General features: G+C 39.1%; 2 protein-coding genes and 1 non-coding gene across 3 annotated transcripts; 1 reads left to right on the forward strand and 2 right to left on the reverse strand.

Annotated features, from left to right (window-relative positions):
* Nucleotides 1-268: 268 nt before the first annotated feature.
* On the reverse strand, nt 269-4,386 carry LOC149381202 (polyketide cyclase/dehydrase/lipid transporter). The gene is made up of 10 exons (XM_089601011.1): nt 3,908-4,386; nt 3,722-3,842; nt 3,470-3,555; nt 2,402-2,786; nt 2,205-2,305; nt 2,058-2,124; nt 1,623-1,850; nt 973-1,452; nt 824-896; nt 269-654 (listed from the first exon to the last, which is right to left on the reverse strand). The coding sequence occupies exons 1-10, from the start codon at nt 4,294-4,296 to the stop codon at nt 464-466; spliced, it is 2,121 nt and encodes a 706-aa protein (XP_089457137.1). The 5' UTR covers nt 4,297-4,386; the 3' UTR covers nt 269-463.
* A 3,493-nt stretch (nt 4,387-7,879) lies between these two features.
* On the forward strand, nt 7,880-8,720 carry LOC149381203 (Late embryogenesis abundant (LEA) hydroxyproline-rich glycoprotein family). The gene has a single exon (XM_089601018.1). It carries the CDS (start codon nt 7,974-7,976, stop codon nt 8,514-8,516), a length of 543 nt encoding a protein of 180 aa, XP_089457144.1. The 5' UTR covers nt 7,880-7,973; the 3' UTR covers nt 8,517-8,720.
* Nucleotides 8,721-14,448: 5,728 nt separating this feature from the next.
* Nucleotides 14,449-14,552, reverse strand: LOC149381204 (small nucleolar RNA R71). The gene has a single exon (XR_016294003.1). It is a non-coding gene; the product is annotated as a small nucleolar RNA R71 (small nucleolar RNA).
* Nucleotides 14,553-22,520: the final 7,968 nt, after the last annotated feature.

Below are 22,520 nucleotides of genomic sequence, written 5' to 3' on the forward strand. Positions count from 1 at the left end.
CTAGGCCTACAGACCAAGGTTACGGGTTGAGGTTGTGAGATTAGTGGACATTTGAGGGCTGCCGAGGCTAATAGCTTTACTGGGCAGGGGTATATAAAGGCAATTTTTCTTATAATTACAATGCTCGCTTTGATAGGGTATTTCCGTTTGAAGTGGAAATATATCTCTATTTTTGTTACCGGGACATTATTGAGTCTATTTTTTAAATTTAACAAGTTATTGAGTCTACGTAGAGTAAAATAGATAAATAAATAAAATAAAACCTTTGAAAACAACTAGGAATAGAGATAATGAAAGAAGCAGTAGATTTATTCAATTTTCTTTTCTTTATTAAGGTTATAATGACTCGAACCCCATACCTCATACATGTGGCACTGAGTTCTGAACGTGGTAGGAGAATATACATTTGAAAAGAGAATGATAACAATGAAACGTTGAGCTTCATTATTCAACCCAGTTAATGTCAGAAACTGTTAAGTTTAGAAAGGCAGTTATGTGGGGTGTGAGAAAGAGAGACATCATTGGCTGTTTGGGTTTTGCTTTCCGGTGATAGGCTCAACTGTCGGTTGGGACGCCTCGCCTTGAGTGATAACAATCGCGATACTTCATGAAGGCCGCCCCATTTTTCCAGCGCCCGAGCAATGTCATACCGGCCTGCCCACAAATTTTTACATCACATATTCGCACCACACAATAATGCGTTTCTCTACTGTAAATTATTTCACTTGTTCTCTAAGAAATTTCCCCAATCTTATCTTCTTTGCGTAACATAATCCATTTCTTATAACAAACCCGAGATATAACCAAGCTATCACTAGCTTACCTGCTCGTTCAAATGTCCTTCTACTCGGCATTAATGATGGATCGATTCCCCAGTTCCTTTGGAATCCATTTATCTGTATCACACAAAAAGCAAGTGGATAATATTTTATTTTATTTCAAAGAAAGATTCTCTGTTGATTTATACCCTACCTCGTCTTGCAAATTTTCAAGGCTGTCCCAGAAACCCTTTGGTTTCCGATTTTTGTAAGCAAGAGAAAGGTTCATCAATGAAGCTATCCTTCTAAACCCTCCCATTCGTGTAATTGCCTTCTCGATATCTACCCTTCCTTGTGTACGAAGCTGCTTTCGCATTGGCATTAAACCGTCCTGGCCGTGTTCTGAAATAAACTTCAAAAGCTCCGCCTTGAGAATTTCGATATCGCTCTGCAAACCTGGAACTCTCGGCCGATGTCTTGATGTACTTTCACTCGTGGAATCAGAAATGTCATCGGCCACTGAATCCACATCATCGTCATCATCATCATCATCATCACTGTCGGATGAGCTGATACGATCCTCCATGCAAATTTTTTGGCTCTGTTCGCAGGCTTCCGAAGATTGATCCACAACCCTCTTCTCTACATAGTCTCGAATTGCAGACAAATTTGAAGGGAGATCTTCATATATAACCTACAATGCCAGAAAGCAACAAACAAGCTGATCCCACATGAACCATTTCGGTTGCTTCAATTATAAGACATCGTTTATACTGAACTCTTCTCCAGGATATGCTTTCCCTCTCTGTTGGAAATATATGAAGTAAAGAAATATATTCTAACGTAACCACAAGTTACACCAACCTCTTCCATAATGGCTTCAGAAAGAAATGTATCCTTGTGCATCTTTGACTCCACGGTGTACTTTAAAAGTGTGTGATGATTCCCGAGCTGCTCGAGAATCCACTTTCCTTTAAGAGAGTCAAAATCTCCCTCAACCTGTTCGAAGCTGATCTCTTGCTCGTAGAGTTCACACAAGTCGAGAACGACCCGAGCATGAAGTACCATGTAAAGAAGACCCTTGCACCCTTCCTGCACATGAATTCAACAAACAAAACTCGTTTCAACCTCCAACTTCATCTTCTTCTTCTTCTTCTTTTAAGGACCCAGATTGCATCTTTAGTATGACCAGTGATGGTAATTTAGAATATATTCATACAATATACACACACGCTAAACAGAACAGGGATAACTATTTTGATGTATCGCATTTTAATAGGCATAAGATATTGTTCGTACCTGAAGAATGCGAACTTTATTGTTCTCTCTCGATAATATCTTGCTGATTGCCAAATGCGGAACGATTCTACATAATTACTTCCACGTGTAAGCGTACCATTACAATTAAAGTTCAGGAACTAAAACACTCTTTCCCTATACTCTTACTCGGGAAGTCTTTCATAGGCAGTCAAAACATTCCAAACTTCACGAACCGGAGCTTTCACTGTTATACTAGCTACCACAAATCGATGGACACCTCCATTTTCCTTAACCCAAAACCATTCACCAGAAACATTAAAGCAAAATATGCTCTAACCGGGCAATATTTACAAGGTGACAATAGTTTAGGAAAATGAGATTACCAATAAACCATCAAATCTACGAAGGTGAACTTCGTCGACCATGCATTGCCTATCAGGACTGCAAGATTTTTTAAGAAGTCCTTCCTTAAAGTTTGACTCAGTTTCACATGGGGTCAAGACACCTGAATTAGAGATTGGAAAATCGTCTTTGAACTCTCGATGTGATAGGGTATCCTTTCTGTTACCAGTAATGTAAGTTTTACTCGAGGAATATTTTTCAGTAGTTACTACGTTCTGATTCCCTTCCAAAATCCTTTCGGCTCTACATGCCAAGGCTCGAAGATTCACAGGTAGGTCTGATCTTATGATTCTTTCCAAAAAAATAGCAGGAAAGTTGAGTCTTGGTCTCACACTAACTTCATATGACAGAACGGATGTTGATGATCTGCGATTGTTCGGAACATGAAAGTTAGAAAGCACGAACTGCAATCAGTAATTCACAACATCAAAGTTCAAAACAAAAGGATTTATATATAACAGTGATCCAAGTCATTACTGGGTTAGGCAAGAGAATCTGTACGCAATCTGGTATAATAGTCTCGAGGTTTCTGCCTAAGCCATTTACATAATTCTTTTTCAAGGTATAGAAGGTCTTTGGTCGACATGTGAAATATAGGACTAACCATAACATAATCAGGAGGGAAAAATCATATGCTTCTTCTTCTAAGGTTCATACAACTATGTCAGAAACTTTGCACCACTAGACAATTGCCCTTTCATTACAGATCCATTTCACAATTTTTTTATTATAATAAGTCCATTTCACAATATGTTATAATGTTATGCGTACAATGTTATTGTGTTATATCCTTCGCTCTCACTTGATTGTTCCTTTTTTTTGGGCTGTCGTAACGAGTTACTGAATCAGATCTCAATTTCTCTGCTAAGTAATATTTTCATGATCGCCTGGTTTTAGCATGTACTTGAAGTACAGCAAGTTAACAAACCTTTAATTAACAAAACAGAACACCATAGTGATACAATATATTCAAGCAAAGTGGAAATTATCTTGCACAAATTATATAACAAGAGATCTTATAAAAATTCAGAGGAAATAAGCGATCTTACCGTGTGCCACATTTAACAAACCACTTGCCTTCAAACTTTTTAAAGTCACCTTCAACCATAGAAAAATGGAGTTCGCGATCAAATTCCTGGAAAGGAAACAAACATCACATCAAAAAATAGTGAACAAGAAAAGAATCCATTTTAGCTACAATTTAAAGCGCTGCCTAAAACCACATAGGCACAAGGCTGAATTCTGTTTAGTAGGGGAAAGGGTAAGCAATAAGCTGTGGAGTTTAGTTTAGATGATTTTACTGAATTGATGAACTCTTGAAGGTCCAAGACAACCCGAGCTTCAATGTGCCAATACAAAGCCCTCTGAAACCCTCTCTGCTCCAGCCATATGCGACCAGGATATGGACATCGAATTCTCTTGCTGCCATTAATCAACGCTCAGTCACAGGAAATGATCTCAGTTACGGAGTCACAACAGAATCGTACCTCGAAACGAGATTGGGAACGAAATCGGCGAGTCTCTCGTAGTCGGTGAGAGCGTTCCAGACGGAATCCACGTCGGCTTGGACGAATGTCTCGGCCTTGACTCTCCGTTCCCGCCACGAAACCACCTCCACTTCGCATTGCACTTTCCTCTCTCCTTCTTCTTCGCTTGCTTCCTCCTCTCGCTCCCTAGTGTTCTTCCTCTTCTTCGAGACGCCATTGCTGAGCTCGAGCCGAGTCGACGCGTCGTAGTGGAGGTTGTAGTTCCACCTGGGACCGTCAACCGAAGAAAACACGGCGCGATTCCACACCTGTAAATTTCTCGGATTTCGGGCCGGAACGAGCGCCGGAGAGACGAAGATCAGCTTCGATGGCCTGCAAGTGGTGATCATGGCGGTCTTGAGAGATAGAGAGACAGTGAGTGAGTGAGTGAGTGAGTCACTCGATCGTTACTTGAAGACCACAGGTTTCGGTTACTTCGTCGTCTTAAGACTGGACGTGTGGTTTCAACACTTTTCTATTGGATTTTTTTTAGGGGTGATTTCGTCATTTAAGTAGACATTTGTGTGACTGTGAGCGAATTTATGTTGTATTTTTTTATTTAAATCTTTTTCATTTTCCAAAGTAAATCTACTCACTTTGATTTTATTTTTATTTAGAGATTTATAACTAATTAAACCACTTTAGATGTGATTTTTTATCTAACTTATATTTGATAATTTTTAGGGATATAGTCAAACGACTTATGTGTCAATGATTAAACCACTTTAAACATGTGATTTTTTATCTAACTTATATTTGACAATTTTTAGGGATATACCCAAATGACTTATGTGCCAATAATTAAGGTCTGATTTGCCATTATTTATTAACAAATTCGTTACTTTATCTCTCCTATTTTTTTCAAATAATTTTTTTGCATCAAAACTTCAAAAATTCGTATATTTCTCATACGAACTCGAAATTGGGTGATTTCAGATCCTACAAATTTGTGGCGTCGAGATCTTCAAAAATAGACCAATTGTGTTTGATGAAAAATTATGTTTAATGCATCATATTTATATTTTTATTTATTTTTTTGATAATTTCAAAAAATTTCAGTTATTTTCATATTTAAGGTAGTAACGTGATTTTTTTTTACATCTATGATATCAAACATGATTTTTCATCAAATACAATGGATCTATTTTTGAAGATCTCGGCGTCACGAATCTGTAGGATTTGAAATCACTCAATTTCGAGTTCATATAAGATAGATATGATTTTTTGAAGTTTGTATGTAAAAAAGTATAGGAAAAAAGTATGAGAGAGAAAATGACGAATTTGTTAATAAATAAAGGCAAATCAGACCTTAATTATTGCCACATAAACATGTTGATTATTTCCCTAAAAACTGTAAAACGTAGGCTAAATACAAATTTCATTGTTTCATTTTGGCTATTTTGCTACAGTGCGCTTTTATTTATTTTTATAATGGGAAAATATGATACGTAAATATCAAGATTATCCCTTGACATCTCTATAAATGGTAAAAATCGTATGTTTATACTCAAAAAAGTTATTCAGCCAAATATAACTCATTTTATTAATTTCAGTTTATTTTTTTTAGAAAATATATTTCTCTGATTGCCAAGGTTTTTATAATAATTTTTTGAGAATTTCAACTAAAATTCATAAAAGATTGTCCTATTTAATTTGATAAAAAAATTAAACATACTATTAATATAATATTAAGAGATACATCTAATATTTTTTAAAAAACATAAAAATATAGTTGTCCCATTTCGATTAAACATAATAGACACATATAATATTTTAATAAAAAGTTATATAAGTGAATAACAATTTAGTATCAAGCGTTATGCCGTCCGTTTTCTTATAATTGAAAACGACATCATCACCAAAAAAAATGACGTTTAATAAGTGAATAACAACCTTTGAGTATGAACACTCTCTCTCTCTCTCTCTCTCTCTCTCTCTCTCTCTCTCTCTCTCTCTCTCTCTCTCTTTTAAAGATGAGATTTAGTCCCCCCCCCACCTCACATAAAAATTGGACTATTGTTGAGTGTAGGAGTGTGCATCAAGAGAATTTCTTTTACACTCTCTAAACCTATTTTTGCTCATCTCGATTAGGCGAGGGAGATCGAAAACTTTTACCGTTACTATTTGTTCCGTCAAAATTAAACAAAATGTCAAGTGTCATCGATCTTAAGCTCCAAAGACAATTTACATTTTTTTTCAAAATTATTATTGATTTTAAAACATTATTATTATTTTAGGCATACAAATAAAATTAAAAAGGAAATAAATCAAAGGTGCAAATCTGACATCGAATCTCAATTCTGAAATCCTTAGCTCTTTTGGTCTTTTGCTTATGGTTAATCACTTGGTCGCAAGTAGGAATAGCAACGAGTATGAGTTTGAACGCGTGCACTTATTCTGTTAGACATATCCATTTCAAAAAATACTCATTAACATATACTCGTTAATCTGTTTTATCTAACGGCATGGGTAACAGTTATATCCGCCAGATAAGGGTGCTAGAATTGCGGACCCGATACCTGTTACACCAATTCTTTTCTTTTTTAAATATGTATAACTTAAACTCGTTACAAAATCATTGAGATGATAAAAAAAAACATCACAGATTAAGCTAAAAGCATACCTTCAAAGTTATATAAAGTTATAAACTAATTAACATACTATATAACCATATATATACATATATACTAAACAATCTATATAATCATATATATATATATATATATATATATATATATCTGTGTGTGTGTGTGTGTTTGTGTGTGTGTTGTCGCACGAAAATGAATAACAAGTTAAAGCTTCGGGCGGTTCGACCCAATGCCGGACCAAGTGACCGCAGCCGAACCAAGTTTGGGAATTCGAAAGTCTCGAGTTATAGTTGTTCTTTTAGGAGAGAATGGAGTGAATGACGGGTATGACTGCGTTCCTTATGAGCTGTCTACGTATCTGAGCACAGCAGGATCAAGTTATAACATAGTTCAATGCGTATGTATACGGCTATTTGAGGCGCGGAACCTGAGGGGTGTGCTCGATAGAGGAAACAGAGCGTGGAGGAGTCTTCGGCGACGTCTCAAGACTCTAGAATCGAGTGACCCAAAAGAGAATGTGTGTTTTCTCTTTCGAGATGAGGGAGATTCTCAGTAGAGAATTCCAGGTGCAACCTTGTGCGTTAGAGATGAGGGAGAGTCTCAGTAGAGAATCCCGAGCGCAGTCGCGCACGGGGGATTAAGCGCTCGATCAGAGAAAATCGCGCACAAAAAGTCTCTGGCAGCGTTTCAAAACTCTAAAAGCGAGTAATCTTGAGGAGGAATGAATGTGTCTATCATCTTTTCTGAGAGATGCTATTTATAGTGGATATGGAGGCCTAGGAGAGCCTTTAAGCACAACGGGGAGCACGCCGCGAATTTCGGGCTCGTGGCAATTCTGGAGTGTGCATGGAGCATACGGGCGCGCAGCACGGCCGCACCTATTAGATGGCGCGGCGCGCCATGTCCTATGTGTGCCGAGCGCGTGCTTCTTTTGAGGACATCGCGATGGTGAGCTCTGTTCGTATGAGAGCTTGGGCTTGGACTTTCGGGCCGTTTCGTGTGGGCCTTAGCCTTCGCGGGCCTTGATGGGTTTTTTAGTGACCCGGCCCAAAACTTTTTTTTTTGTTTTTTTTTTGTCTTTTATTTAGTTTTATTTCTATCAACAGATAATAATAAAAATATATAAAACGCATGGATCGTGAACAGTATGAGAGCATAATTTTTTTAACATTTTTGGGCCATAAAATAATAATAAAAAATAAAAAATAAAAAAAAAGGCTGTGTTTAGTTGTGATTGCTCAGGTTTAGGACTCATAAAATCCAAATTGAAATTCTGTTATGTTTTGGCCCAATAACGGTACTAAAAAAAAAAAAAAAAAAGTAGTGTGGCATGGCATACAAGTAATTTGAGGCTCCACCAATCCCCCAATTCATTCTGGTATTGTCTGGTCACCTGCTTCTTCTTTACTCCTAATCTTCCGTAAATAATAGGTTCGGGTATGGGCAAAAAGGTAAAGTGGAGCTGGGGTTCGGCTCTCATCGGGGCGGCGTCGGCGGTGGCGACGGCGGCGCTGATGAGCGCGCGGCCGAGGGATCCGACATTCCACCTCATATCCATAAACCTGACGTCGTTCGATCTGAACCTGCCGGTGGTGGACGCCGAAATGGTCCTCACGGTCCACGTCACCAACCCCAACATCGCGTCCATAGAGTACTCCTCCACCACCATGTCCATCTTCTACGACGGAGAGCTGCTGGGGTCGGCCCACGTGGAGGCCGGGTCGCAGCCGGCGCGGTCGTGCCAGCTGCTCCGGCTGCCGGGGCGGCTCAAGGGCCGAAGCATCGCCCACCACGCGGCGCGCTTCTTCTCCGACGTGGCGAAGCGGGAGATGGTGCTGGACGCCAAGGTGGACATCTCCGGCACCGCCACGCTGGGCTGGTGGGGCCACTCCTTCACCGTCAACGTCGACAGCCACGTCGCCGTCGACCCCGTCTTCCTCGACGTCATCCACCAGAAGAACCAATCCCATCTCCACCTTTGATTTTCTTGTCGTTACTTGTTTTTTTCCTCTTTCGTTTTGTTGTCGTTCTTCTCTACTCTAGTCTTACTTGCCTTGCCTTGTCGTAGCAAAGGGGACACCAATTTGTCCCTCGAAACTCGTTATGCGTAATGCGTTTAAATATTGTTATTCTCTTCTTCTTTCCCAAGATGAATAAAAAAAAGAATATTTGCAGGATTGCATAGATATTAGACTGTTTGCAAATTTAAAATTAAAATAATATTTCTTTTTACATGAGATTAAATCGTATAAAATCACAAATTGTAGATACAAAGATCGGAGGAAACACAAAAATGAAAAATAAAATTTAACAAAACCTCAAGAACAAAGACATTAGATCATAGAATGTATTTTAGATTTTATTTTTTAAATTTCGTGAATATCGGAAGTACGGTTCCTCTTCCAATTAGATGAAATTTTGGTTCTTAGCAATGTTTCAAATGCCGGCGATATTCTCCGACAATCGGCATTGCGGTCGTTTTTGGAAATCAAACGGACGAAGAAAGCTTTGATGTCATTTTCTTCGTTATGTCATTCGAAAAACGTCGACAACGACGTTTCGTTTCCATCGTCTTTAGTCGGCCGATTTCGTTTCATGTAAAGAGCAAAATCAAATAAATTTCGGCAACAAACACCAACTTTCGGACGAAACGAAGCATCGTTGAAGATTTTCGGATCTAGTGTTGAACACGACCATAATCGACGATTTTCGGTGATTTTCTTCCTCGGTCGACGACTTTTGGACGCGCTCAGTCAGATTTCCACAAATTTTCGCCGGCGACTGAAGAAAATCGGTGACTTTTGGGTTAAACGAATTTTTTGGAATCCAAATTTTGAAAACAGACACTGTGGTGGTACAGTTTCATATGAGCAAGATGAAGTCATCAAGATGACGGCTGGTACAGTTTAAGAAAATAAAAAATAAAAAAAGGTGATGGTTATTAATAGCTGGTAGTCCTAGTAAGCCAAATAAACAACAAAAGCCCATTTAGTCCAATAAGCCCAATAATAATACATATATAGTGAAATATTAATATCAAATTAAAAATAAATGAAAAAACACAAGAGCCGATCAACAGGTTTTAAATTATGAAGGGTTTTATACCTTTTATGTATTATTACTATAAAATTATTGTTTGAAGGTTAGATTGAGCTATTAAAATTTTAAAAATAAAACAAATTACTTGAGGAATAAGATGAACGAATACTCGATTATGATGTGATATCGTCATAGTTTCTAATTGTTCTAAAAAAAGATTGAATGACTAGAAATATCAAATAAAATAAGAATAAATGTATATTAAAAGAGAAAATATCATCATAAATGTATTTACAAATATATATATATATATATATATATATATTCGTTTATTTTGCCACATTATTTCTGTTCGGTTTTTCGTCGGCACGTCGATTTTCCATCGAAAACGGAATTTGAAAACAACATTTCATTTTCCATTTTCCACATTTTTTCCATTCGGTTTTCCATCAGCATGACGGTTTTTCGTAAATCAGGAGGCTCGAAACAGCAACGGAAACGGAATTTAAATCCTTGGTTCTTAGTACTGGTCGAAAGCCTTTTTTCCGTTAACGATCGAAATTCCGTCTTATTTAAAGTGGAATTCCAATATTCACTGTTTGCCCAGGTCTATTCCATGCTCAATGCTTTTCTGGGATTTTTATTTTTGTTATTAAAATCTTTTTGTAGGAGGTGATTAAACAAGTTGAATCGGTCATTTTTCGTACAAAATTTATGTGGGATATGATTCTACGATCCACTTCGGAACTGGGAATGTCATGTAACTATTCTTACGTGTGTGTTGGCTTATTTTTTTAATGTGAGTTTTTCTCGGCAAGATGTATGCCACATGCTCCAGGATATGTTGAGACATCTTGGCCGATATGTGCAAAATTGTATTTATGACAAGTTTTCTATTTTGCTAGAATGACTCGCGGAATACCTTCTACAAGTATTTTCCCTGCGTGACTGGGTAAGGAAACCCTAATTCGACTTTCAGATGTATTGACTACTAAAAAAGAAAGAGGATCCGCCCTTAGTAGTCTTGACGCATTCATTCATACTTTTAGGGTTATTAGACGTTGACGATCGGCAGACTGAAAAATTAATTGTGTGGTGTGTGTGGTGTGATTTTTTATACACTATTCCAGATCTATCGAGTATTAGAGGATTATTTGGGTTTTTTTATTTCATGATTGAGTATTCACGAGCGTTGAAATTGAAGATTACCAAACACATGGAAGAGTCTTTGAGAGTGGAAGTGAGGGGATCTCATATTCAAGGGGAGCCCGAGTTGAAATTCACAGGTAGTAATTGGAAAAGGTCCTTGAAGCGGGGATCGTTCACATAAGTCCATTGTTGTAATATTGACTATTTTCATATAGTTAATTTCCTTTCCATTGGGCACACTGCCCCTAGAGTAGGTAACATTGCACCGAATTGGGTTATCATTCCTTGTGTCATTTACTTTTACGCACTGCTTTATATTTATCCATATTTTTCATTGGAACAGACTGCCACATACATTGACTCTACAGTGTGTGCGACACATTGTCTTTCACTAAATAAAATTTCAATTGGTATCAAAGCAGGCACCCAAAGCTTAGGGTGTTTCCCTTGTGCAGTTGGCCGGTTCTGGTTGTGATGGATAATTCTAAAGAAGGCGGATCTGTTAATCGTCCATCGGTACTTGACGAGACTAATTATGCCTATTGAAAACTCGCATGTGTGCTTTTCTCAAGTCAGTTGCATGTGTGCTTTTCTCAAGTCTGTTGACAACAAGACTTGGAATACTATTATCAATCTATGGACTCCTCCCTCCAACAAAGACGATGTAGGTCTGGTAGTCTCCTTTAAGGATGAGAAAGACTGGGATGCTGCAGAAGATGAGTTGTTCTTGGTAACTCTCATGCTCTAAATGACATTTTCAATGGTGTTGACAAGAATATTTTCAAGCCCATCGATACATGCAAGAGTGCCTAAGAGGTATGGAAGATTCTTGAAGTTTCTCATGAACGCACATCCAAAGTAAGCAGCCAGAGACTCCAGCTTCTCACAACAAAATTTAAAGGCATGAACATGCTTGTGGAATATATCATCTCTGAATTCAATGTTTGCATATAAAATGTTGCTAATGACTCTTTCTCTCTTGGAGTCCCTATGCATGATGAGAAACTTGCCCGGGAGATTTTGAGATCCCTCCCTAAAAGATTTTAAATGAAGATTATTGACATCGAAGAAGTGCATGATCTTTCCAAAATGAAAGTTGACGAGTTGATTGGGTCCCGCATGACCCATGAATTGTCTCTTCCCAAATATGAGAAGAAAAAAAAGGATGTGACTCTTAAAAACTCCATTACTGATCACAATGAGCAGGTACACTCTGAAAATGATGATGATATTAGTGATTCCATTGCTATGCTTGCCAAGAATTTTGGCAGGTTGATGATAAGGCTTGAGAAAAGGACTGGCATAAATGTCTATCAGAGACAATCATCCACACCAACAGTTTTAGAGAGGAGAAAATTTCAAGCGAAGTGGACGTGACATTGATAGATCTAACTTCAACAATTCTAACAGATGTAAGGGGATTCAGTATCGTGAATGTGAGGGGTTTGGAAACATTCAAGATGAATGTCCAAATTTTGTGAGGAAGCAAAAAAAGGGTACACTGCTACTGGCTCCGATGATGATTCGGATGGTGGTGATGAATCTGATCAGATAAGCAATTTTGGTTCCTTTACAACCTCTGATGAGCGCGTTTTATACGTACAAATCGCTCGTTCCCGAAGTTGAATCGAAGCGAATCCTTAAGTGTCTTTGATATATTTTGTGTTTTTTATTTGTTATTATAGGTTTTCATGATCTAAAAGTGTTTTGAGGGCAATGGAGCAACTTTGGGATGATTTGAAGATTTTTCGGACGAGTTAGAGCTAATCAAGAAACATGACATCTTCTTTTGCATGATTTGAGATTCTGAAGTGACAATTTTGGTTAAATTCTTTCCATCATTTGATAGAGCTATCTCTTAGCTTTTTAACGCATATTTATTTGCGAAAATCGGACATTGGAGCAAGAAGATACGGCCGACACAAGTGCGCGCGTCCGGAAACATCCTCGCGGCGCGAGGATCTCCAGACTACTAGTGCGCGCCGCGAGCATTTGACATGCGCGCCGCACGTTCCTTCGGGTTTTGACGGACTTTCTTTCCGTTATTGATGTTTTTGGGCCATTTGAACCATTCAAAAGGCCCAATATGCTCCAAAAATCACCCCTTAACCTATATATTCGACTTTAAGCTCTCAAAAACACATCTTCCATGTTGTTTAAGTTTGTCTTTTGTTGTTTGGTTGTTCTTCAGAGCTTTTAAAAGAGGAAAAAGGCGTTCTTCAACGGAATTGACAACCCGACGAGTTCTCCTTCTCCGAATTCATTCGTTCTTCTTTCTTCTCTTCTTTTATTTATTTTATTGCTCTAAATTATTGTTGAACATCAATTTTATTTAATATGAATTCTATTTTGGTTTCAATCTTTATTTTATTGCTTTCAATTATTTTGTTATGTTTAGCGTTGATTATGAACACCATTAGAGGCTAAGTTTCTTATGGGGTTACGATGTAGCCAGGATTGATAATGATTGGGGGGCTCGTTAGGGTTAGATAATTATTGTTTGCTTCATTATTATGGATTGCTTGATATGAATTGTTCATTATGCTTTCTAATGCTTGATCACCATTAGAGTTATTATCTAGGATTGTTTAGCTACTCAAGAGAGAGTAAATAATCGTGTTTTTGTTCATGTCTTCATAGTTGATCCTAGGTTAGAAAATCTAGGCAATTTATGTAATCGTTTGGATTATTGTTTCATTGCGTGTGATTGTTTTAATAGGATTAGAAGCCGAGAGGATAATAATCCCTCAATTGCATAGGTTTGCTAGATCGCTAAAGAGCGGCTAGTGAATATTTTCGACAGAGTGAGATTAGCGTTTATAGGAGTAGATTTGTTGTTCGAGCCCGAAACCTCCGACCTAGTTAGCTCTGGTGAAGTCGTGACCCCTACCTTCTCTTCTTGCAAAACTCGTATTTAACTCTCTGCTTTAGTTTTTTTATTGCTCTTGTTACAACCATCCTCCTAATTTTACTTGGAGTTAATTAGCATCAAGTTTTAGGAAATCGCTGTTTCACTAGTCTCTGTGGGTACGATACTCGAATTTACATTCTATATTACTTGAGCGACACACGTACGCTTACGTGCGCGAGTTATTTCGCAACAAGTTTTTGGCGCCGTTGCCGGGGACTAGTCTACAGTAGCGATTGAATTTACTTGCTCTTGCTATTTAATTTCTTGATTTTGTTTTCTAACTTTTTGTGTCACTTTCTTGCTTTCGAAGCTGCATGCGGAGTGAGGGAATATCAAACCTCATTCCAATCAATCTTGAGATCGAAAAATTCTGCAAGACGAACATAAAGCAATCAAAGGAACGAGCAATGTGAGATAGAGCGAACAACGCGGCGATCGAAGAGCCAAAGACCCTATTTCAATATGGGTTACCACCAGTTGACGCCGCGCAATCGGTAATCGCTCTCCCGGCTCTAGCGGGTAATCAAAACTTCGAGATCAAGACCGGCATAATACATATGGTCCAAGGGAATCAATTCTCTGGATCACCTACCGAAGACCCGCAAGACCAACTGACGAACTTCGTTGAGATCGCAAACACGTTCAAGCTCCATAACGTGTCCGACGAAGCCATCCGCCTTCGCCTCTTCCCGTTCTCTCTATGGGACCGAGCCAAGACGTGGTTCAACTCACTCCCTCCGGGCTCCATCACCTCATGGGCAGAGCAGCGCATCAAATTCATCTCAAAGTTCTTCCCATTCGAGAAGTTGCACAAGAGACGCAACGAGATCAACTCGTTCGCGCAATATGACGGGGAGTCCTTATTTGAAGCATGAGGGCACTTCAAGGAGTTAGAGCGGAGGTGTCCCAATCACGGCATCCAAGGGTGGATGATGGTGCAGATTTTCTATGGCGGTCTCTCGCCATCGTCTCGCACCCTAGTCAACACGGCCGCTGGAGGGTCGTTCTTTCAGAAGACGGAGGAGGAAGCTCACAACATCCTCGAGGAGCTGGCATGCAACAATGATCAATGCTCATCCGAGTGGCGCATCTTGAAGAACATGCCAGTCACTCCCGAGATGGAGATGATGAAGGCACTAGCGGCACAGGTGGCGGATCTCACAAAGTCAGTCCAGGGACGGAAGGCCTCCGTCCAAGCCGTGCACACGTCTGCTTTTCGTGCAACGGGTAGCACAATAGCGACGAGAATGCTTATGGGGACAATGGCCAACAAGCAAATTTCGTCAATAATCGGCCACCCAACCAGAATTATAACAACTACAACCAAGGCCCGAGGAGCAACTACCAGATTGGGGGATAGAGAGGTCCCCAAAACAACATGCCAATGCAACCCGCGCCTCAAGCTCAGCCCCGACCACCGCCATACCAAGCCCCTCCTTCCGGGCATATAAGGGCGAGACCAATCTAGAGGAGCTCATCGCCAACTTGGCCACGTCAACAACTGCCTTCATAAATTCCACCACAAAATTCATGCACGTAATGAAGACGTCTCTCTTGAACCAATCAGCTCAAATTCGGAATCTCGAGACGCAAGTGAGGCAACTTGCCACCGCCATCCACACACGACCCCAAGGCACACTTCCAAGCACCTCTAAAGTAAATCTAATGGAGCATTGCAATTCCATTTCACATCAACCGTTGCAGTTATCGAGAGCTCGAAGAAAGAAGAAGAAGAGGCTTCCCCGGTCACCAAAGCTCCTAAGCCGCCCTCGTCGGTCCATATATATGAGATGCCACTTCCGTTCCCACAAAGGCTCACGGTGGCTAAAGTTAGAAGACGCGGGCAAGTTCACATTGTCGTGCACTATTGGAGACATCTTCATCGAGAACGCTTTGTGTGATCTAGGTTCGGGCATCAACCTCATGCCTTCGGCCGTCTTCAAAAAACTTGGGGTGGGTGAGCTAAAGCCCACGTGCACCACTCTCCAACTGGTAGATCGGACCGTAAGGCACCCGCGCGGCTTCGTGGATGATAGGTGCGTTAATCACGCGGAAAACTCATATTTTCCCGACTAAATCCGAGCTTGTTCTCGAGTATTTGTGATGTTTTTGTGTGTTTTTGAGAGACTTTTAGGTTTTAGAGGCCAATGAGGTATTAAGGAGGTTAGTAGAGCATCACGTGAAGTAACGGAGCCATTTTGAGAAGATTCGAAGACTTTTCGCCAAGTTAGAGCAAAGAAGAAATACAGCATCCTCTTGTGAACAATTCTGAAAGTTTGAAGTAAATATTTTGGATGATCCAATTCCATGATTGGATAGAGCTCTCTGTTAGCTTTCCAACGCATATTTATTTGCAAGAATCGGACATCGGAGCTAGGAGTTATGGCCGTTACAAAATCGGTGCGTGCGGGAAGAAAAAGCGCGCTGCGCGACCCTAGCGGGTCGCGCCGCGAGGTTCCGAAAATCGCCGAAATCGATCTCCGAGCATGAAGCGCGGAACGCGAGGTCTTCTGGGATGTCAACCTCGTGGCGCGACCCTCGAACTGCGCGCCGCGAGGTCCGCCGAGACAAAAAAGATGAAATGCGGATTTGGAGTCGATCTAAGCCGTTGGATCACTTTAAATTACCCAATCTGCTCCGAAAATTAAGAGAAACCCAAGGATTTTGACCTAGGCCTATAAATACACCTCTCAATCTCTTTTTTAGGACTTTTGGCACTTTTTCATTGTTTTCACTTAGTGTTTGGGAGAGATAGAGAAAAAGAGGAGAACCGTTCTTCATCAATTCGCGCCATTCGCAGTTTTATTCTTCTCCTTTACTCTTGAACTCCCGTATTTTAATTTACAATTGAGTTCTTAATTATGGTTTCTTCTTCTTCCTATTCTTTTATTCTCTCTTTGTTTTCTCGCTACGCCATGAGCTAATTCCATTAAGGACTATGGTGTAGCGGGTTTAGGATGTGGTTATGGATATGATTTAATATATTGAAGTTCAATTTCCATTCTCTACTACTTTGCTTAATTCAAATCCGTTTTTAATGCTTGATCGAGATTAGCTACCTTGTTCATGATTTAATACTTCAACTTGGTGCTTGAGAAAGATTTGGTTGTTAGTGTTTTGGTTAGAATTACTATGATGCATGCCTAGGCTAGAGATAGTTAGGTTGCCATAGAATCGTGTGAATACTCTTTATATGAATGCATGTTTTTGTTAGGGATTGAGATCGAGAGAAGATTTTCCTAATTTTGACATAGGTTGTTAGATGCTCGAGAGAGATTTAGCAATATTATTCTGTGAGTATGGTTAGCAAAGAGTAGTGAGTTGATTATTGATTGTGCGTCAAATTCGTGTATCCAAACCGTTGAATAAACCCGTGAAGCCTTGGTCCTTAGCCTCTCTTTCTGCTTACAACTTTTATTTGATTATTTTGTTATTTAATTGTTTTAAAACTTGTCAATAATTTGTGACATCTTTCCATCTCTCATTTTAGTTCAATTCGTGCTAGTTGATTTGTTTGTTAATTAAGCTTGTTTCTCGTGGGATCGACACTCGTACTTAATTCACTATATTACTTGAGCGACACGTGCATTTGCGCGCGTAAAAATCGCAACAGTGGAAGACCTCCTCGTTGAAGTCGGAAAATTCACTTTTTCGGCCGATTTCTACATCATCGACATGGACGAGGATCGCGATATCCTCATTCTCTTTGGAAGGGCTTTCTTAGCCACTTGCGGTGTTCGCATAGACGTGCAAAAAGGCGAGCTGATGACGCGCGTGAATAACGATGAAGAGACGTTCGGGATCTATAAAACCCGAAAGCGCAAGAAGGAAAAAGAAGATATCTACGTCCTCAAGACTGACGAAGTCACTACTCCACCACCCACACCTTCGCCACGTGCTCCTCCGGAAAAATCAACAAAAGGTGCGAGCAAGGGTGCAAAGCCGAAGTCTCCATTCAAGCCATGGTGAGGACATTGGCCGAAACCGTTCAAAGAGGTATTGACGAAGAAAGAGCGCATAAAAGAAGATCCCCCACTGCCTGAGCGCGGCGGCGACGAGTAGGGGAGTTCTACCACCCCCGGGAGGTAAGTTCTCTGTCTCCCGTGTTTTTTTTATGGATCTACATTGAGGACAATGTAGAGATTAAGTTTGGGGGGATGAACTACTTTGTGGGGGATTTCTGTTAGATTAGGTTGTTTTTATTTTCTTAATTTTGTTTGGTGATTGCTTATAAGTGATAATATTAAAGTGTTTTCTCTCGTTATTTGCCAATGATACCATGTTTTTTTCGAAGAAATCCGAGTTTGAGTCAATTTTAATCTTTTTTGTGCTTCATTGTGATTGACTAGTGGTTTGAGTAACGCAATTTCGGTTGATTTTTCCCATTTATCCACACACGTCCGTCCCGGATTTTGAGTGGTCTCTTAGAGGTTCGATCACATCTTTAAATGTCTTTTAGCTCACGAACAATAAGAATTGCTCTAGCCCTCTTCGAGGCGAAATGACCTGACACGAACCTAGGAAAAATGACATAGGCCTTCATTTGGACCGATCAGAGCCAAAAAGCCAACCCATAATACTTCCTTAAGCACCCTTTCAGAAAAAGCCGAACGATTAATCATTTCTCGATACTTAGTCAGAAAAAACCGAGCCAATAATATTTCAAATCCCACAAAGAACCCCGTTAACTTAGCGACTCTTGAGTGAATTCTTTCGATTTTGTGACATGTTCTTCGACTAGTCTCTACGTGTTTTATAGTTCATTAGACACCACGCCGGTGATTGTTCGTTTTTATTTTTATTGTTTTGTATCAAAAAAGAAAAAAAAAGGAAAAAAAAAAAGAAAAGAAAAAGAAAAGAAAAAAAGGAAAAAAAAAAAGAGAAAAAGAAAAAACTACAAAAAAAGAGTGTTTAATTAATGCGTTTTATTATTTATTTGTATTAGTTTTTGGCGTGGTATTCTGTGACATTAGTTTTAGAGATTAGACGTTGCATATTCAAAGTTTGGGGGGAAAACATTGAGAAGTAAAGACTTAGAAAAAAAATGTTCTCGAAAGGCGAAATTTTGTGCCATGAACGTGGAAATGAGTGAGTAATTAATATCATGTGAAAGTTGGTGAGTTTGGTGAGAATGAGTCGCTAGGTTGACGTTTTAGCCACATTTTGATCATATCCTACCGTTGACCCAATCCTATCATTACAAGCCGACAAAACCCTATTGATTTCCTTGGTAAGTGTCTTGCATTAGTAGAGAGTGAGTGGCGAAAAGCATTATGGTGTTCGATTCACATTCATCTCATTATCATTTGAGCATTTTATATTAGAAGACGTGAACGAACATATTGAGTTGACCTCTCTCTCTTTCGGGACATATTTCACACACGGGGGATTTTGATCGGGAACGTGTTGCAAAAGGCTATTAGTCAATCTATTTTTTTTTTGGTTTCATATGATGATTGACTTGGATTCGGAAATTTTTGTAGGTTGAGGCATTTAACTAACACTTGACATTGTTGCTAAACGTTGTGATCACCATTCGTTTTTAGTGTAACTTCTTTGGTGTGTTTATTTTATTGTCTAGTTTTTTGTGTTGCTTGAGGACAAGCAACGGTTCAAGTTTGGGGGTATTTGATGAGTGCGTTTTATACGTACAAATCGCTCGTTTCCAGAGTTGAATCGAAGCGAATCCTTAAGTGTTTTTGATATATTTTGTGTTTTTTATTTGTTATTATAGGCTTTCATGATCTAAGAGTGTTTTGAGGGCAATTGAGCAACTTTGGGATGATTTGAAGATTTTTCGGACGAGTTAGAGCTAATAAAGAAACATGACATCTTCTTTTGCATGATTTGAGATTTTGAAGTGACGATTTTGGTTAAATTCTTTCCATCATTAGATAGAGCTATCTCTTAGCTTTCTAATGCATATTTATTTGCGAAAATCGGACATTGGAGTAAGAAGATACGGCCGATACAAAAATAGTGCGCGCGTCCGGAAGCATCCTCGCGCCGTGAGGAAAAAAGTGCGCGCCGCGATGATCTCCAAATTACCAGTGCGCGCCGCGAGCACTTGACACGTGCGCCGCACATTCCTTCGGATTTTGACGGACTTTCTTTCTGTTTTTGATGTTTTTGGGCCATTTGAACCATTCAAAAGGCCCAATATGCTCCGAAAATCACCCCTTAACCTATATATTCGACTTTAAGCTCTCAAAAACACATCTTCCATTTTGTTTAAGTTTCTCTTTTGTTGTTTGGTTGTTCTTGAGAGCTTTTGAAATAGGAAAAATGCGTTCTTCAACGGAATTGACAATCCGACGAGTTCTCCTTCTCCGAATTCATTCGTTTTTCTTTCTTCTCTTCTTTTATTTATTTTATTGCTCTAAATTATTGTTGAACATCAATTTTATTTAATATGAATTCTATTTTGGTTTCAATCTTTATTTTATTGCTTTTAATTATTCTGTTATGTTTAGCGTTGATTATGAACATCATTAGAGGCTAAGTTTCTTATGGGGTTGCGATGTAGCCAGGATTGATAATTGTTGGGGGGCTCGTTAGGGTTAGATAATTATTGTTTGCTTCATTATTATGGATTGATTGATATGAATGGTTCCTTATGTTTTCTAATGCTTGATCACCATTAGAGTTATTATCTAGGATTGTTTAGCTACTCGAGAAAGAGTAAATAATCGTGCTTTTGTTCATGTCTTCATAGTTGATCCTAGGTTAGAAAATCTAGGCAATTTATGTAATCGTTTGAACTCTTGTTTCATTGCGTGTAATTGTTTTAATAGGATTAGAAGCCGAGAGGATAATAATCCGTCAATTGCATAGGTTTGCTAGATCGCTCAAGAGAGGCTAGTGAATATTTTCGACAGAGTGAGATTAGCGTTTATAGGAGTAGATTTGTTGTTCGAGCCCGAAACCCCCCGACCTAGTTAGCTCTGGTGAAGTCGTGACCCCTACCTTCTCTTCTTGCAAAACTGGTATTTAACTCTCTGCTTTAGTTTTTTTTATTGCTCTTGTTACAACCATCCTCTTAATTTTACTTAGAGTTAATTAGCGTCAAGTTTTAGGAAATCGCTGTTTCACTAGTCTCTGTGGGTACGATACTCGAATTTACATTCTATATTACTTGAGCGACACACATACGCTTGCGTGCGCGAGTTATTTCGCAACAACCTCTATTTCTGATAATGTATCTGCTGAGTTCATTGCTCTTGCTATTTCTCTAATCCTTGTGATATACATATATTCCCGCTGATGATGATGGTGAACTTCTTGATGAAGTCCTTGCCGATACTTACAAAGTTCTTTACTATAAGTAGATTGAAGAATCAGAGGTTCTAGCAAAACAGAAAGGGAAAATTGAATCTCTTACATATGACAAGACTAGATTGATGGAGACTATATGAGACTTGAAGCGTGAAGTGGATTGTTTGAACTTTGAGCTTGAGAAGATGACCAAGTCAGTGAGAATGCTAAACTCAAGCACTGATAATCTTGATAAGATTATCACAATTGGCAAGCCTACAAAGAACATGAAAGGCTTGGGTTACACTCATGGTACCTCCAGCTCCGAGACCACTTTTGTTCCTCCCACTCAGAATGGAACTGGAAAATTGCCTCCCAAGATGTCTGACATCTGGCGTCGACATGCATCAACGTAACTTTCAGATTCAGCATGTTATTAGATCAATGAGGTATGTGTCAACAGACCTCGTTGGATATATCATTATTGTAGTCAACATGGTCATCTACGTCCTTTTTATTATCGTCTCTAAGAGAGGAATCTTCACCGACCTCAATTCTCCCATAAACGTCAAGCTATGTAGTCTCCTAACACTCGCAGATTTTAGTGAATTAAATCTAATCATTAGGCTGACATTGCCTACACTTCTCTTCGTGCTTCATCAACTGAAGACTGTCATTTTCATAGTGGATGATCTCGCCACATGACCGGTATGAAGATCTTCCCTGTTAACCTAAAGCCTTACTCCAATTATTATGTTATCTTTAGTGACGGTGGTAAAGGTAAAATCTTTGGTAAATGTCAGCTTAACTACCCTAGGCTCTTTTACGTTATAGATGTTTTGCTAGTTGATGGACCTACTACTAATCTTATAATTGTTAGTCAACTATGTGACCAACAACCAATGATTAAAATTTGAGGGAACCGTCCGGTTCCCATATGATTACCGGAAAATGGGCAAGTCCCGGTACGATTCCATACAAAACCAGAGTTTCTCCTGGGAACCGGGGTAAATCGAACAGGAAGCGGACCGGTTCCCGGTTCGAAGAAACCGGTTCACGCGTGAATAAATTGAAAAACTAATCGTGGTATTTAGGCAAATTCCAACCACAAATATAAAATTAGATAGAGAATTTTCGAGGCTTTTCGGCGTCTAAACGTTGCATTATTCCTAGAAACCGGTGGGATTTGAGTGTGAGTTTGGCTTTATGCCTGGTTTGTTAGGCTTAGCGAAGAAAACGATGGAAGGAAAATTTATAATGAGAGAGAGAGAGGAAGTAAAAAAGTTTTTACGGAAAAAAGTAATATATTGTAATTTAGAAGTAATATGCGTGTGTGAATGGGTTTTTAGAAAAAGCAAGAGCCAGAGAAAGAAAAGGCATGTCTGATTGGACTCTATGACTAGCAATGCCTGCCAACACACTTGAATTTTTATTTCAAAAATTTAGCGATATAGCCACATAAACATAAGCATTTGCGTTTTAGCCAACGTTTTGTAAATTTTCCGTAAATAGAAAAAAATTATTGTAAATATTTCGTAAATATTCATATTTATTAGAAATTTACTCTGGGTTTTTTATTATTTTGATAGCGTAAATAGATTTACGTAGCTATTTACAAAAAATTAAATAAACG

The sequence above is a fragment of the Urtica dioica genome, chromosome 11, assembly GCF_054948205.1.
Source record: "Urtica dioica subsp. dioica isolate 48M chromosome 11, U.dioica_male_clone48M_v1_H2, whole genome shotgun sequence".
NCBI classification, from domain to species: Eukaryota; Viridiplantae; Streptophyta; class Magnoliopsida; order Rosales; family Urticaceae; genus Urtica; species Urtica dioica.

Bases quoted from the DNA above. Each gene is read 5' to 3' on its own strand.
- LOC149381202 (XM_089601011.1), bottom strand. From the start codon at position 4,296: ATGATCACCACTTGCAGGCCATCGAAGCTGATCTTCGTCTCTCCGGCG. The intron at 2,787-3,469 runs GTAAGATCGCTT...GAACAATCGCAG, and splicing joins TTTGTTAAATGTGGCACACG to ATCATCAACATCCGTTCTGT. The intron at 1,453-1,622 runs GTTGGTGTAACT...CTGGCATTGTAG, and splicing joins CTGAAGCCATTATGGAAGAG to GTTATATATGAAGATCTCCC.
- LOC149381203 (XM_089601018.1), top strand. From the start codon at position 7,974: ATGGGCAAAAAGGTAAAGTGGAGCTGGGGTTCGGCTCTCATCGGGGCG.